This window comes from Vitis riparia, chromosome 4, assembly GCF_004353265.1.
Source record: "Vitis riparia cultivar Riparia Gloire de Montpellier isolate 1030 chromosome 4, EGFV_Vit.rip_1.0, whole genome shotgun sequence".
In the NCBI taxonomy this organism is placed as follows: domain Eukaryota; kingdom Viridiplantae; phylum Streptophyta; class Magnoliopsida; order Vitales; family Vitaceae; genus Vitis; species Vitis riparia.
Window position 1 is genome coordinate 24,594,870 of NC_048434.1, and position 16,736 is coordinate 24,611,605.

At 38.0% G+C, this 16,736-nt stretch overlaps 3 protein-coding genes across 7 annotated transcripts; 1 reads left to right on the forward strand and 2 right to left on the reverse strand.

Annotated features, from left to right (window-relative positions):
• Positions 1-712: 712 nt before the first annotated feature.
• LOC117913359 (vacuolar iron transporter homolog 1-like) lies at positions 713-1,615 on the reverse strand. The gene is made up of 2 exons (XM_034828301.1): positions 1,312-1,615; positions 713-1,044 (listed from the first exon to the last, which is right to left on the reverse strand). The coding sequence occupies exons 1-2, from the start codon at positions 1,613-1,615 to the stop codon at positions 713-715; spliced, it is 636 nt and encodes a 211-aa protein (XP_034684192.1).
• A 4,055-nt stretch (positions 1,616-5,670) lies between these two features.
• LOC117913619 (subtilisin-like protease SBT1.6) lies at positions 5,671-10,515 on the forward strand. 2 transcript variants are annotated; one of them, XM_034828637.1, is made up of 11 exons: positions 5,671-5,961; positions 6,040-6,134; positions 6,231-6,328; positions 6,463-6,621; positions 7,703-7,814; positions 7,909-8,437; positions 8,521-8,615; positions 8,713-8,955; positions 9,049-9,163; positions 9,266-9,452; positions 9,559-10,515. In XM_034828637.1, exons 1-11 carry the CDS (start codon positions 5,866-5,868, stop codon positions 10,119-10,121), a joined length of 2,292 nt encoding a protein of 763 aa, XP_034684528.1. In that variant the 5' UTR covers positions 5,671-5,865; the 3' UTR covers positions 10,122-10,515. The 2 variants fall into 2 exon arrangements, with proteins under 2 accessions (XP_034684528.1, XP_034684529.1); XM_034828638.1 differs by having other exon boundaries at positions 5,671-5,891.
• A 676-nt stretch (positions 10,516-11,191) lies between these two features.
• On the reverse strand, positions 11,192-15,198 carry LOC117913501. 4 transcript variants are annotated; one of them, XM_034828490.1, is made up of 2 exons: positions 14,645-15,115; positions 11,192-11,925 (listed from the first exon to the last, which is right to left on the reverse strand). In XM_034828490.1, exon 2 carries the CDS (start codon positions 11,892-11,894, stop codon positions 11,442-11,444), a length of 453 nt encoding a protein of 150 aa, XP_034684381.1. In that variant the 5' UTR covers positions 11,895-11,925; positions 14,645-15,115; the 3' UTR covers positions 11,192-11,441. The 4 variants fall into 4 exon arrangements, 3 of the variants coding, with proteins under 3 accessions (XP_034684381.1, XP_034684383.1, XP_034684382.1); XM_034828492.1 differs by lacking the exon at positions 14,645-15,115 and adding an exon at positions 12,846-12,988; XM_034828491.1 differs by lacking the exon at positions 14,645-15,115 and adding an exon at positions 12,219-12,763.
• Positions 15,199-16,736: the final 1,538 nt, after the last annotated feature.

The following is a 16,736-nucleotide window of genomic DNA, read 5'->3' on the forward strand; positions in this document are numbered from 1 at the left end:
ACCCGCTCCCCCATTTACTGTTCCTCTTTGTTGCTGGTGGTGGATCTTGAAGTCGAAATCCTAGAATTCCAAGAAAACTAATGCAGGACTAACATTAAAAAGAACACATGGAATTCAACAACATTTATTTCTCTTGCAATTTTTTTGATGGGTGAAAATATATTGGGAAAAAAGGTTAGAGTTAAGATTAGGGTTTCATTTTAATATTTTAGAAAATTTGAAATTTTTTTGGGGAAAATAAAACTTGGCCAAATAAAAGGTTAGGTTTTCATGTTACACTTCCATTTTAGGACTAAAGTTGCGGTTTGATGTTTAAGAGAATTAAGAGAAAATTTTGGGATTTGGGGAAATTTGGAGAAACTATATCTCGAGTAAAGTGGAACAACTAAGAAGGAGAAATTATATAAAGAGTACATTATTCTATCAAAATAAGCCAATAAGGCATAGATAAGAGGAGTGAATTGTAATAAACCCGTAAATTAACTAGAGTTATTCTATATGCAAGTAGTTGCTTTTTTGGTCTGTTATATTTAAAACTTTGGCATTTCCTTCAGAGTAGACATCTCAAGCAGGTGAAGATAACGATGTAGGGATACAACTTGGTACTTTTGTCTCTTTTGGGACACGCCTGTTAAGTACTCATTGGCTACACCCACTCCTTGGTTTCATAAATACACGTATATGGTAGCGTTTAAGATGAATCTGATGGATGTTATTCTTCTTTCTCAAAAGGCTTGAGCAACCCATAGGTGATTGCCATGGCGATCCAACCCCCAACCAGAACTCTCACCGCCGATACCCTGATTGGTGCTCCACCAAGCTGAGCTCCCACTCCTCCAAACAGAGCCAGAGCTAATGAGGCCACCACGACAATCACCACAGTCCTCACTGTGTTGTGAGCCGCAAACATTGCGGATGCTATTGGAACAAATGACCCACACAAAAATGCCAAGGCTGATGCAGCCGCTGCCTTATATGGGCTTGGCAGTGTTTCCTTGCCAATGATGTTATTCTCCTCTCCTTTCATTGTGTTTGTCTTGGCATCTTCCATGATCACTTTCGTCATTGGATACCTCCCAGGAGACGAACCAAAAGGCAACTTCTTTCCAGGTGTCATGGTTGGTGACACCTTCTCCGCTGGCTCAGAGGTTAGTTTTGCACATGGTGTTCCTTTCGAAGGGGTTACTGCAGGTGACAGGGCTGTGTTAATCTGAGCAGGCATGGTTTCAACAACTGTCGGTGGAGGACTGGCGACAACATCAAGCTTGATGACTTTATCATCTTGCTTGCATAACTTGCTCTTTGCAGTACACTGGCTAACAGTTGCCTCTTCGATATCCCTCTGCATGGAAACGGAAACAAACTCCCCGACCGCCATGCTGCAGGCGCCAGCAAGAGCTCCAGCCAATCCAGAGAGGACCATGGACCATCTATCATGTCGAATTGCACCTATGCCAAGCATCAATGAAGTAGTAGAGAGCAAGCCATCATTTGCACCCAGAATGGCAGCTCGGAGCCATTGAGCTCGTTGAACTCGCTCAGTCCTTTGATCTGTATCATCATCTACTACAGGAAGCTTGTGTTCATGACGAGATTGGAGTGTTTGAGGAGCCATGGAAGAGAAATGGATACTAACTGGAGGCACAGGAGTTGAGGGAGTGTGGCTTTGGGAGCTGAGACACACTCAGACCGCGTGGAGATATATATATATAAAAAGACATGGGTGTCCATGTGAGGCACCCAGACCCCATAGGATGGGGATGCTTGGAAGCAAAATTGCTTTGGTGGTACCGTGAAAGACTACAAACCGAGGTATACGGTCGTTAATGTCAAAGGGATTTGATAATTGAAGACTTGTATTATTCCGCTTGTCCGGCCCATCAGGAGCCTCCGGTTCAAACGCCCCTGATTAAGAATCATTCTTTTAATAAACAAACAACATTTTGCTGAGTTTGATCGTATTTGAAACATGGATTAACTTGGATTCCTTTCTCGCAAATTTCAAATTATTTTAGATTCAATTTACCCTGTCCTTTCTCTCTTTTCAAAGAACTAACTTTGCTCCACCTCTTCAAGACATAAATTTTTCCTAGCTAGGCTGGTAGCTTCTCATCAATTTAATATGTTATATCCGGCCTCTTTAGGCAGGTATCTCCAGTCCAACTTGAGCCATTTCAAACAATTCAGAAAGACTAGGCAATTACACTTGATATATTATTTCCTGAGCAGGGAATCAAAGCTGAGTTCTAAGACCCCTAAATCATTTAAACATGATCGGTTTTGCCCCACACAACTTTCTAGGAACTATAGCATAGGGTACAATTCTAACTTCACCACAAATTCCCAGGTGTCATCGATGTGGTGAGTTGAGAGACAGGGAGAGGAAGGACACCATGAAATAAAAATTGATGGGTTCTCCGATGGTGGTGTGATGAAGGTTTCATTTTTTTTGGACAGGCAGCTGCTTCACCTTGCTGCTGCATATGTATATGAAAGAGAATAGAGGGGATGGTTGAACATGTGTCGTTGCATTGCATGGTGGCTGCCAATGTGAAGGCTGAGCCCATATTGCTTAACGTGCAGGTCACGAGAGGAAATCAAGAAGGTGGAATTTGTTCAAGAGTAGCTAAATCATCATCAGTACCATCTTTTTCTTATACTCATGGTTAATGACATACGAACAAAAAACCCAAAAGAAGAGACAACCAGATTTGTGTGCTTAATTTGATATGTCCAACAAGCTCTGCAGTCAGTGCAACCCAAATTAGTAGTCGAACTAAGCTCTGCAAGCTGGCTGCTGAACCTAAACAACAATATTTAGATGAAAACTCACTTACAGTAGCGCCATGGCCAAAGATCAACACCAACCCGCCAATGTAGGGTAATAATATTGACCATCACCGTACCTGTATCATCACCCAATAAAGAGGTTGCTTTAACACATCATCTGTCACTTTACTAACTACAAAAATCCTTAATAATCTCAGGTATGTTGTTGCAAGAAAAGCACGTTAGGCACGCAAAGTTCTTGGGCTGGCTATGTGGGTTGTGGAATGAATCGAATGATTAGGTTCCGATAAGTCTCGAGATCGATGATGGTTAAACTTGGGAATGGGTGTGAATGCATCGGGATTAGTAAAAACCCTAGGATGGATGTGTTTCGGATATGGTAACAGAGGGTCTGTGGAGAGTAAAGCTTTGGAAACGATTTTGACATCAAATCACGAATGGGACAATTAAGCTTAGGGATGAGTGTATATGGCATCAAATCAATGTCTTGGTCTTTAAATTAGAAAAATTATGCCACAATGCCCAATATTAAGACCTATTCACGTTTGATGACCCATCCTTTCTCTGTAAGACTATAACAGGAGCCAAAGGCCCAAAATAAAGATTAAATCCCCTTAAATACCCACAAACAATAAATTTGTATTTACCTTACAAGCTAGCTTATCCATATTATTAAACGGTCCCATGTTCTTGGTTTTTTTAGAATACATAATTTATTTTTTCACTAAAAAACGAACAATAGAAATTTTTTAATGATGAATGATAATATTTACATAAATGATTAGTGATGACTAACATATACATAAACAAAAAATAATATCTATTTACATGTGTTTATTTTTAATTAAATTTTTAAAAAATATGTTGTGTTTGTTTATAAGTTAAATGATCTCCAAATCAAATGACAATTAATGCATTGGATGAATTTGTAAAATATTTTTTAAGTTAAAAATTAATATCAAATTTTGGGGGCTACAGTAGGTCTACAGATTCCCACTGGATTTTTGGTGGTAAAAAAAAAATTAGGTCAAAAAAGCATGATGTTTGTCTCATCCAGTACAAGCTTGGGTGGGGAAAAAGTTGAGGGTAAGTGATGATTGTAACCGCCATAATCACCACTCTATAATGAAAAGCAAAGAAGAAAAATTAAAAATATATTTACCTTGAGGAAATAAGGAGATCATTTATCATGCGTATCACCGCCAGTCGCCAGACTCGCCACTGGCGTTAAAGCCTCGCCCACCGAAAAGAATGTCCTTGTCAACCTACATATTCTAATATTGTAATATTCTATACAGGCAATCATTTTTCCCACAAAGTGTCCGCCCCATTTCACTTGCCTTTTTGCCTTTGCTAATCGGCTCATTATTCCAACGGTGGTGTAACGTTGGTTCTTTAATTTCGGAGTTGTCTCATCCAAGTAATATTGAATATAATAAAAGATTTAATGGATTAATTATCCGATTTAAAAATGAGTATTAGAAGCAAGGATGATAAGTGGGAGAGCGTCATTAGTATCAATGCATCCCACGCAAGATATGATCCAATTTCCCAGAACCAGAGCAAATGGAATAAATCATGCATGTGGGCACCACCTCCTCAGTCCTCACCATTTATCTCAAAAATAATAATGGTTGCAATGATAATTATTTATTTATTTATTTTTAAAAAAGTATATCCTTTTTTAAGTGGAGTTGTTGCATTAATTAGTATACTTCACTCAAAGATTTCAACAATTGGGATTGTGATGATTATAAAATCAGATGGCGTTGATGATGAGAGAAGTTCAGTAATGATTGTGGGCGCATGAGTTTACTGTGCTCTTCTCCCTTTAACTCATGCCTACACACCGGTAACATGAGGAACCAAAAAAATAAAATTGATATCATTATATTAACAAAACTATTTTATGAATGTTAGGCAATCCAGTCAAGACCTGTCTTCTTAAGCAGCGGGTTCAGTCCGAAGTCTTGGTTAAATTAGTCTTTACATAATTGCATTAAATAAAATAGAAGTAATAGGTATATCATTTGAAAGCATTGTCTAAAGTTGTTCCTTATTATTTTTAATTAGTTATAAATAGTATTTTAAAAATTATGAAAATTTGACATCTAAATTTATATAGAAAATGTAGTGTTCAATAAAGCATGTAATAATAACAAAAAACTCAGTTGGGTTATCAAACTCTCGAACGAAAACACAATGTAGGCCAAACACCCCCTCAGAGTCCAAGGGGAGCCGTTAACTTTCCAACTCCCTTGCAAAAATATACCGAAATAATAATAGCAAGGCTTGATTTTTGAAGAGGTTAAGGATCGCAAACTCAAAAAGAAAGAAAGAAAGAAACATTGGTTGAAAAAGGGAGCTATAAATAATAATGATTGAAGAGGTTGAAAAATATATTCTATGGTATAAATTAAAATCATAAAAAGGAGCATTCCCCTTTTGTACCAGCTGAGCCTGAGCCTGAGCATACAGTCATACAGATTACGCCCACTAGGGCCACTACTACTACTCAATCCCATCCCCACTTCTTGTAACGGCTCCATAGTTATCTGAAGAAAGACTGTATAGTAAATTGAATTTTATTATTCAAACTGACCCATAACTCCCACTAACTATTTTCTACATTGCCACCAGTAAAAGTGTGTTTGTGTGTGTGTGATGAGAAGAAGCTGGGGTGGGTGTTCTTGTTAGCCAAACATTATTATTTAGTTTTGCTTGTAATAATCTGGATTACGGGATCAGTGCAACCAAAAGCCTCCCTTCCGGTTGGATGCTCCAAAAGCCAAGTAACCCCCACCTGCACCCCACTCAGTCACGACACCCTCCACTTCTCACGTTTCCAGGGCGTTGCTTTCCTCCCTCCCGTGTCCTTTGTATGTATATTAATGTTAATATGGTACAATATCGGCATCTCTCCGCTCTTCAACTTCCTCTTGCATTTACATATCACGCATCACAGCAAACCTGTGAACAATCTCCCCCCTTTTCTCTTCCTCCTTATTCATATTTATTTCTTTCCCCAAACCCATCAACCCCATCCTCTCTTCTTCCATCTCTTCCACTCGAAGAATGGAAATGGCTTCCTTGCACTATAGGTCTAGTAGAATTCTTCATCTATTTGTTGGTGTTTTTGTTGCACAACTCACCATATCTCTTTCTGCCAAGGTGAATTGGGGCATTGTAGAATATCTTGTCTACGTCTCTGCTTTGGGTGTGTTGAGAATTCTTGAATGGTTTTTGCAGGTGTATGTAGTTTATATGGGTAGCAGAACTAGCGATGACCCGGATGAAATTCTCAGGCAAAACCACCAAATGCTTACTGCAGTTCATAAAGGAAGGTCAGATTCATTCAGCTGTTAAACATCTTCTTTTTCTTAGGTCTCTGGTTTGAGAATGTTTCCTTCATCGATCTTATTGATTCTTGTCTTCTGCAGTACTGAGCGAGCCCAGGCCTCCCACGTTTATAGTTATAGACATGGTTTCAAAGGCTTTGCAGCGAAGTTGACGGAGCAGCAAGCTTCGGAAATGGCTAGTCAGTCTTTTTCTTTTTTTCTCCCTGTTTTTTCCTTCTCTTTTAGTGCTTCAATTAATTTTCCTCCTCGTGTATCCTATCATCTCGAGTTTTGATTGTTGAGCTAGAGAAATTTGTGGGTCTGGAAATGACAGATATGCCGGGCGTGGTCTCTGTGTTTCCCAATTTAAAAAGAAGGCTGCACACCACTCATTCGTGGGATTTCATGGGTCTCGTGGGCGAAGAAACCATGGAAATTCCAGGGTATTCCACCAAGAATCAAGAAAATGTTATCATTGGTTTCATTGATACGGGTCAGTGCTCTTTCAATTCATTATCTACTCATATCATTGTATTTAACTCTACTTTTCTTTCTTTCTTTCTTTCTTTCTTTGATACTCATATTCGCACCTTCACTTCCCAACCATTTCTTACTTGGGTGCCTGAAGGATTCTCTCCCCCACACAAGGCTTTGGGTGAAATAGTCAAGCGTTGTCAAGAACACGATTATTTACTTTTGTATGTCTATCAGCTTGAGCAACTTCATGAGCTTATTGAGTTTGTTATGTAAATAGAGTAGCATTCAATTTTCTAAAGCAGAACCATGTATAATCATAAGACATATTTAAGAGCTTATTAACTCTTCGTCATATCAAATTATTTTCCATTAGTTATGTTTGAAGCCGTTTCACTAAGTTTCATGTAGGCATTTGTCACCACAAACTACAAAGCATCTACCTCTGATGTTCAGAAGCCTAATCAGGACATTCATGGCGTTAAACCTCAACATAGTAAGCAATGTAGCTTGAAAGTAAAGCTTTGAGCTTCATCATTTATAACAAGCTGAACAGACCAGGGATGTCACTAAATACTACAAGTGGCCCGTGAGAGAAGTAAAAAAACTTTCCTCCCTGGTTGGCCTTCTGTCAGAAAACTGTGTGTATGAGTATTTCCTTTCGGTGTCTTTCATGATTGAATGCTTTTTGACTATCATGATTGCTTGATCATTACCACCCATCTCTGCTGTGGGTTAATTCCTACTTCTTGCCCTCTAAAGCTTGAACAAGTACAAATATACAAATCATTGCTTATAAATGCTTCCTTTATGTTGGAGTTCAAATGGTTTTAATTCTGCATATGGAGAGCATTGGACTCCCTCATCAGGCTTTGGAAGTCTTTTTGCTTAAGCTTCCGGGGTGGAATTTTTTTTCTGTTCATTGATTGTGCGGGAAGAGGCAGGCTGCTAGGGGCATGCCTTGCTCGTTTTCATTTTTCATTTTTTATATTTTACTCATGCACTTTCGGTATCTCTAAGGCCTGTGTATTAAGGTTGCCCTACTCTTTTTGTGACAAAGTTATTAGTATGTCTCTAATTTGTATCATCATCGGAAGCAGGTATATGGCCTGAATCCCCAAGTTTCAGTGATGACAACATGCCTTCAGTACCAGCTGGATGGAATGGACAATGCCAATCAGGAGAAGCATTTAATGCATCATCTTGCAACAGGTTTTATAATAGTAATACCTTATTTGATAAGATCATTTGATGGAAATTTATTGACAGAGGGATCCTCACTCTTTTAAAAAAAATTATGGTATAGGAAAGTGATTGGAGCCAGATATTATTTGAGTGGCTATGAAGCTGAAGAAGATCTGATAACGTCTGTGTCATTCAAATCCCCTAGGGACAGTTCTGGTCATGGCAGCCACACAGCCTCAACAGCTGCAGGCCGGCATGTGACAAACATGAATTATAAGGGCTTGGCAGCCGGAGGTGCTAGGGGAGGTGCTCCGATGGCAAGGATTGCAGTGTACAAGACTTGTTGGGCCTCAGGTTGCTACGATGTGGACTTACTAGCTGCCTTTGATGATGCAATTAGAGATGGCGTTCATATCTTGTCTCTGTCCCTAGGTCCTGAAGCACCTCAGGGAGATTATTTTAATGATGCCATCTCCTTGGGATCATTCCATGCTGCTAGCCATGGGGTAGTGGTAGTTGCTTCAGTTGGAAATGAAGGAAGTCAAGGTTCTGCAACAAACCTTGCTCCATGGATGATCACTGTTGCCGCTAGTTCAACAGATAGGGATTTTACATCTGATATCGTATTAGGAGATGGTGCTAATTTCACGGTAATGCTATTTCCCTAGTAATGTCTGTAGATTTAGACATTAATCTTAGGCTCTTAAAACAACACTTCTTGGTTATTGAATAGGGTGAAAGTCTGAGTCTGTTTGAAATGAATGCCTCCACAAGCATCATCTCTGCTTCCGAAGCCTATGCAGGATACTTCACTCCCTATCAATCCAGGTGAAGCAGAAGGTACCTGACAATAGGTATAGTCTTAGATATTAACACGTAAATGAAAAATCTCAAGTTATGTTTTCTTGTTTACTTGTCCCTCTAGCTACTGTTTGGAGAGTTCCTTGAATAATACCAAGGCTAGAGGGAAGATTTTGGTATGCCAACATGCCGAGAGTTCAACAGATTCAAAGCTGGCAAAGAGTGCAGTAGTCAGAGAAGCTGGTGGAGTTGGGATGATTCTTATAGATGAAGCAGATAAGGATGTTGCCATTCCTTTTGTGATCCCTGCAGCTATTGTTGGAAGGGGCACAGGGGGCAGGATTCTATCCTATATTAATCATACACGGTTATTTTCTACTCTCCGATGATGAAGATTCAGTGTGAGATAATTGAATTATTTTGTATTTCTCATTTAAGGCTATTCCATTTACATGAACAGAAAACCAATTTCTAGGATTTTCCCAGCAAAGACTGTATTGGGATCTCATCCTGCTCCTCGAGTTGCAGCATTTTCTTCAAAAGGTCCCAATGCCTTAAACCCAGAAATTTTGAAGGTATATTCCTACTAAAGATCATCAAATTTTATGTGAGCTGCTCCTTTAATTACTTGTTCTTAATTTTACTCATGCTTTATTTCTGATTATTCTACTTTGTAGCCTGATGTCTCAGCTCCTGGATTGAATATCCTTGCAGCCTGGTCTCCAGCAATTGAGAAAATGCATTTCAACATTCTCTCTGGAACTTCTATGGCTTGTCCGCATGTAACAGGAATTGTGGCCTTGGTCAAAGCTGTGCATCCATCATGGTCTCCATCTGCAATTAAATCTGCGATCATGACAACGGGTAAAATTTCCAAGTTCCAAAACTCACGTTGTTCTTTATAGTTTTTGAACAAAAATTATGACCCCAACCACAGAAAAAAAACTGACATTACAAAAGGAAAATGCAGCAACTATTTTGGATAAGAACCGCAGGTCCATCACTGTTGATCCTGAAGGAAGAAAGGGGAATGCATTTGATTATGGATCAGGCTTCGTGAACCCCACAAGAGTCCTTGATCCTGGCCTCATCTATGATACAGAGCCAACAGATTACAAAGCGTTCCTCTGTTCAATCGGCTACTCTGAGAAGTTGCTGCATTTGATCACAAGGGACAACAGCACATGCGATCAAACTTTTGCAACTGCATCTGCACTGAACTACCCATCAATCACAGTGCCCAATCTTAAAGACAACTCCTCAGTTAGTCGAACAGTGACAAATGTTGGGAAACCAAGAAGTATTTATAAAGCAGTAGTGTCCGCTCCTACTGGAATTAATGTAACTGTTGTACCACACCGGTTAATCTTCAGCCACTATGGCCAGAAGATCAATTTCACTGTGCATCTCAAGGTGGCTGCCCCATCACACAGCTATGTGTTTGGGTTCTTGTCATGGAGGAACAGATATGCACGAGTAACCAGCCCACTGGTTGTCCGCGTTGCACCTACCAGTTTAGGGTTAATGAGATAACAGGCTCGGAACTGAGGAATGTTGTTTACATATATTACAGCAGCATACAGAAAATTTTAATTCTAGTGCAGAATTTAGATCATAGACCAAAGTGAAACAAGCTTCAGAAATTGGAGATACATCAGTCCAACAAGTGTTTCCTTTCCTTTCTTGTCTCTGTGTTGTGCCCACAGCAATGCTTTTACTCCTACTCCCTTGAGAATTTAAGTAAATCTGACGTACATCACTGATTCTCGACAACTATGTGTGGTAATTTCCCTGGATTTTTGCTTACATTTTTCACATTTTGTCGAGCCTTCTGCATTTGCTTTGTGAATTTTGAATCTGGAGCAAGTGAATCACGGAAACGATGCTGGGAAAATGCCCTTTCAAGGAAAAATTAGATCCATCACAATTGGTGTGTCTTTTCCATCAGATCAAATCTAGGTGAGAATTCAGCATCTCTCAGATATATGGAATATGGAAAATATCAACTAAGAGCAAATGAGTATTGGTGATGTTGCTGGCAACTTCATGCCATTGTCAAAGAACGAATGAAGCTTAGGAGTCATGATATACAATGTTATAATTGGCATGTAGGCACGCGGCATATACAGTTTTCAACCATAAACAAATAGAATTGAGATACTCAATTGTTCCCATTCTTCCACTGTTAGCCGTCTTAGAATATTCTTATTTGCTTAGACTATGTTTGGTTCGCAGAAGGTTTGTAGAAAATATGAGGAGAAAAAAAAAATTGAGAGAAAAGAAGAAAGAAAAAGTGAAAAAAAAAAAATTAAAAATTAAAATTCATAAATTATTTTTATATATTATTTCAAACTTGTTTCACTTATATAACATTTTATATAAAGATTAAATAATTTTAAAATATATAAATTTCTTATTAATTTTAATTATATTTGATTTTATTTTGTATTTTTTTATAATATAATCAAACATAAGAAAATCATTTTCCTTGAAAAAAAAAATAATTCTCTTAATACTTTCTGGAAATCGAAAATAACCTTAGTATATCAGAACATTATTCTACACTAAGGAACCCTGAACATCAAATTCAAATAGAATCATCATATGGGAACTGAACCCAGACACTAACTAGCTCATCCATCTATTCAAATATAATGATTTCAAAGTGTTCCAGTATTCTGACACTAAAAGAAAGCCATCTTAGAGCAAATTAATAAGTCATCATTTCAAAGAAGCAAAGGTTGAGAGGGATGAAACCTTGATGTTCTTTTTTAATCAAATTATGCAACTCCACGCCTGCATATCAATAAAGAAGTGTGCTTCAGTCAGGTGATGAGCTCAAGACATCAGGACTTATGGTGACTGCATCCCCACTGGCTGAAACTCTGAAGGATCAATGAGACCTTCTAACACAACAAGCTGGTCCAGTAGTGCAAGCTTTTCATTTTCCAGGATCTTAACCTCATCTTCAGCCTCTCTCAATTCTCTTCCCAATGCAAAGCTCTCTTCCTCAAGCAGCAAATACTTCCGTCTCAGTGCCCGGTACTCATTTCCAGATGTATTGTCTGGCAGTGAATCTGAGGTTGATCTCTCTGGTTGTTGCAACATTGGAGCAATTTCATTCTTTGCACTTCTTTTGGGGACCTTCTGCCCTGTTTTTAGAGGCAGGGAAAGTGGAAACTCTGGAGCCTCTTTGACATTTTTACCTTGTAATTGAAACTGTGCAGCCTTTTGGGTCAAGGATTTCTTTTTTCGTGGCTTAAGATTTGAAACTCCCTCAGGCAGCGGCATCCTTGGATCTTGCATCCCTCACAGGCCTCACCAGTTGACTATTGCACTATACAAAGAATGTGAAAAAGCATATGAGCACAAAAGAAGTCAAAAGCACCTCGGATTTTAGGTAATGAGAAAGATTTGCCATGGAGGTGTGAATATAAGACAGATGTAGGTAGGATCTAGAAATTGAAGAGTTAATCGTACAGCTCAAGAGAATATTGGTGAGACTTATTCTGAAGTTTTTAAATCATCTAATTTATGAGAAAGGTTTTTGGATGGAAACCCAGAAAATGCTTCACAATCACAGAGATATATAGAAACACAAATGCAAGTAATGTGTTCATGCAAACACACATTTGATGCATGGCATAGTGGAAAACTAGCCCTTCCAATCTAGGATCCAATTCTGTTATGATCATCATTGTATCTCTGGGGGAAACACCCCAAGTCTCACCCAGATCAAAACCAATAGCCATCAGATTCTTAAACCCTTTTTACCACGATAAAATTCTAATTTAGGTGGGTATGAATGGCATGATAATTGATTAAGTGCTAAGGTAGATCAGCAAAACAGTTCTCCATTGAGATTGTACTTGGCCCTATTGTATCTTTGTTATATAATTCATCTTTAGAGGCTTCCCTGTCATTTTTGAACAATTGATGCGACATTTACTATTTTGGAGCACCATAAAAATGCTCAATTTTCTGCCAAAAGAAACAAGGAAAAAATTCACTCTCCTAAAATTCAAACTTTGATCCTATGTTAATTATCTCCAACCACCCCTTGCTTTTCACTCTCCCCTTAAACTCTTCACTCTTTACCTCCAGCTGGCTTCCTACAATTAAGAAACCCACATATATAATGAGAAATGTCTCTTAACCAAATCCAAGAAATTATGGTAAAGAAGCGAAAATAATCCCTTTTTTTCTTTTTGTCTATCAAGAACAAAGATGAAATTAGTATATTCTTTTTTGTGGTACCTTGACAAGCACTTCCTTACATCCCCATACTGGATTCAACAAACAACCCCAAACCACCACCTCACTCTGGACTCCCTTTTCCAGATAAATGAAACACCTCACAATAATCAGGATCTTTATGCTGAAAGTAAAGTGATACCATCTCATTAAACAGAAACTGGATAGTGACCTATCAGAATGAGTTCCTTCAGTACTTAGAATATAAAGCTTCCAGGAAAAACATGCTTTGAATTAATAGGAAGCATATTTTGAATGCTCAATAATGTACATCACAGGTGATCTAAATATGGATGAATTCATCAAGTAAAGAACTTTGTTTACAAAGCCCAGATTTTCCCTAATAAGTGTGTTAAGTGTTAAAGCCCTAAATGTTGGATTCTGAAGGTCATCAGAATCCATGAGCAGATGGACTCAACCATGCACTTTGAAGCTGCTATTCTGCAGAACCTCCACCGTGCATCAAACATGATCTATGAGTTAGATGATTTCAGGCCCAAGGTCTAAGTATGATGCAGCACCACATACACTTCCAAAAGGTAGCCCCACATATAAGGCACAACCAACATCAGTAATCAGCTGATACGCAACATTGGACTTCCGCCTGGGCTATGCCAGACATCCCCACTCAATTGTTGATGCCCATGTCAGCAAGCACGAAGCAATCTAGGCCAAACCTCACTCTAATACCAAATGATGCGGGACCACATACACTCCCAAAAGTTTAAGCTAATGGGTGTAGAGGCAGCTCTACATATAAGGCCCAACCGATGCTCGTAATCTGCCGATATAGGAAGTTGGATTTCAGTACATCTTACATCAAAGTAGCTAGAAGCCACCAACATGGTGGATAAAAGGAAAAATAATGTCCCAAAACACACACACACCCTATGATACATCACTAGCCATTGGACTGAAGCAAAGAAAAGCAAAATTGGGAGTATCATAGACGACCAAAGATGAGAGTCCAGTTTGTACTATTTATTACCCATTTATATGCTCCATGGCATGTAAATAACAAGTAAAAACATTTTAACACCAGTCTAAAATACAAAACAAAATGAATCAATAAACAGCTAGAAGAAAAAATACAATATATATATATATATATATATATATATATATATATATATATATATATATATATATATATATATATATATATATATAAGCCATGAAAATCATCCTTGATCACCCCAAAGGATTGTAATATTACAAAATGAAAATGTAGGATTAGGACCCAGAAACTTATCACCAATCTTCCATGGATAGAACAGCTTTGCCTACTTCAGAAAAGAATTAGAAGGCATGGTTGTGTCATGACTCATGATTAGAGACTTAAATCTTGCATTGGCTATGTGATAGAAAATCCGGAATTCTCACCCCCTTCCTCTAGCCAAAAGAATTTCAATTTCTGTTTGAACTTTGTTCTAACAAACCATCCTCAATTTGACCATAAAAAACCAGCCTCCAAAGCCAGTTGTGTTGCATGACATCAATAAATTAAGCATCACGAAAAAGCATAATTTTAGAACAACGAAACCCATTCCCTATTCCACCCAAATAGAAAAAAGACAAATAAATTCAGTTCATCAAAATTCGTGCGGAACAAGCAGGGTAATGAAAAAGTTGACACAAAAAATAAATTTTAGGTTTTATAAGAAACCCTAAAAAAAACCGCTACCAGGAAAAAGAAAATTATCAGTCCAGAATCATGAAATGAAACGAAACGAAACGAAACGAAACGAAACGAAACATGGGAAGCACACATGACAGATGGTTTTCAGGTAATGTAGAGGCACCTTGGAGAATTTGCTCAGGCTCGAACGTGCTTTGCCCAAATGAGAAGCCGCGGAAAATAGGGCAAATCAATAAAAACGAGATGAGAGTTGAGAGAGGGGAAGGGGTGGATGAAAATTGAAATTGACAGGAAAGTGGGTTGGACCTCGATGCAACCAACCCCGCCTCAGAATCAGGACGGCCGTCTGCAATGCCTCCGGGCTCCAGAGGCTCCAGGAACCGAACCCCTTTTCTCTTTTCCACTACGCACGTCTTTAACCTTATTTGCCCACAATAATGCCCTTTCATTCATGAGTCATTCGTGGGTAATAGGCTAGTCCCCCCTCAGGCTCAGCCCGACTTCCAACTCAATCACTCCATTCCACATTCCACATTGGAACCAATCTTCAACGCCGTGGACTCCGCATTCGCCATTCATCTACCGATCGCCTTCTTCTGCCCACCTCAAGACGGCTGGCAGACCCATGCCTTTTTAGCACCCATTTCAAGCCCACCGCCTTTCACTTTCACCTTTTAAATCTATTCATCTACCATTAAAATATAGTTTGGGTCTTGCTGCGGGTGCCACGGAAAAATGTGATGTACCCATCAAATTTTGGCTCTTAAATAACGAGATGAATATATTATTCTAAAATTTAAATAAATAGGATGCACCTGCGAAGAAAATCCAACCAAATATAAAATAACGAGATTAAAGTGTGAAGTAATGAAATACAAATCAATAAGATTCCGATATAAAATAATAGGAACCAATTGCACATATAAAATCACTTTATTAATAATGCTTTTCAGTAGGTGTCAAATAGATATCGCGTTTGGATTCAATACCTAATGGTCCCTTTTTTATACCATTGTGTGGACTTGTTATACTTTGATCCAATTCCTTTATATCCTAATTTCTCTTTTGTTTCATACTTTTATGTATTGATATTTTTATTTTATTTGATGGTCCAAATCTTATATTTATTCTCTTATTCAATAATTTGATTCTTATCCTACAATTGAATGGCTCAATTCAAAATTCTATGTACCAAAATTTTCTTTATTATTGTTTGTACAATAAATAATAATAATATTTTAAAATTTTATCCTTGATTATTCTATATTTTTAATATTGATATCATATATTTATTCTTTTATTCAATAGTTGAATTCTTATTATATAATTGAATGGCTCAATCCAAATTCTATTGTATACTTGAATCATTCAATTGAGAATTTTATGTATCAATTTTATTTATTTTTATTTATTGTTTGTGCAATAAATAATTATATTTTAAATTTTATTCTTAAGGCTCCATTCAAGTGGTAAAAAGATGAAGAGGTTTTGTCGCCAGTTTTTGTTTAAGTTCCAATAAGATAAAAGTTTATCTATAAAAAATAATATTTTAAAATTCTTTCTCAAGCTTAAATAAATAAATTCCACATGGTACTAGCTTTTTTTGGGAAACTTGTGTTTTGGCCCTCTGATATCGAAAATATATGCTTTTGGAAACTCAAATATATGAAATATGATATCCAACTATTAATGGACAAAATAATATTGGAAACGTGCACTATGTCCTATTTGCTTTTCCCCTTCCTAGATTGATTTCTCCATGTCATCAACAAGTCCTTTCCATATTAGTAGAACAATCTGAAACTTGAACTAATTCTCAAAGGTTGAACACAAAGAAACTTGACCCGAAAACCAAAAGTAGGGAAACTCGTTTGCGCTACTAAACAGGGCAGTGTCAAAACGTGCCTTTCGTCGTGCTTCCGCCTAAGACAGCTTTGTTGGGTGCTTGCCCTATGCCTTAGAAGCTGCGGGCTCTCGTTTGGGAGCCATAAAAGACAGAGATAAAGCAACAAGGAGAGAAGGAAATGGTAGAAGCTCACACCTGAAGCCTTGACGAACAAAAATGGAGAGGGATCGGTGACGAAGCTTCCTGTGACGCACGAAATGAGAAGAAAACGACCCAAATCCAAAACCCTAGCCATGGAAGCCCTCAAATTTCTCCCAAAATCAATTCAATCGGTTCAAAACACACCAAAATCTGTCTTAAAACCCAAAACCGATAAAACCCATTAAAGAATAAAGAAGACGTTGTAGAA

Excerpts from the sequence above, each read along its gene's own strand:
- LOC117913619 (XM_034828637.1), top strand. The coding sequence starts at position 5,866 with ATGGAAATGGCTTCCTTGCACTATAGGTCTAGTAGAATTCTTCATCTA. Across the intron at positions 6,329-6,462 it reads GCAAGCTTCGGAAATGGCTA|ATATGCCGGGCGTGGTCTCT; the intron begins GTCAGTCTTTTT and ends TGGAAATGACAG. Across the intron at positions 8,616-8,712 it reads TTCACTCCCTATCAATCCAG|CTACTGTTTGGAGAGTTCCT; the intron begins GTGAAGCAGAAG and ends TTGTCCCTCTAG.
- LOC117913359 (XM_034828301.1), bottom strand. The coding sequence starts at position 1,615 with ATGGCTCCTCAAACACTCCAATCTCGTCATGAACACAAGCTTCCTGTA. Across the intron at positions 1,045-1,311 it reads AGAGGCAACTGTTAGCCAGT|ATGCCAAGACAAACACAATG; the intron begins GTACTGCAAAGA and ends TGATCATGGAAG.
- LOC117913501 (XM_034828490.1), bottom strand. The coding sequence starts at position 11,894 with ATGCAAGATCCAAGGATGCCGCTGCCTGAGGGAGTTTCAAATCTTAAG.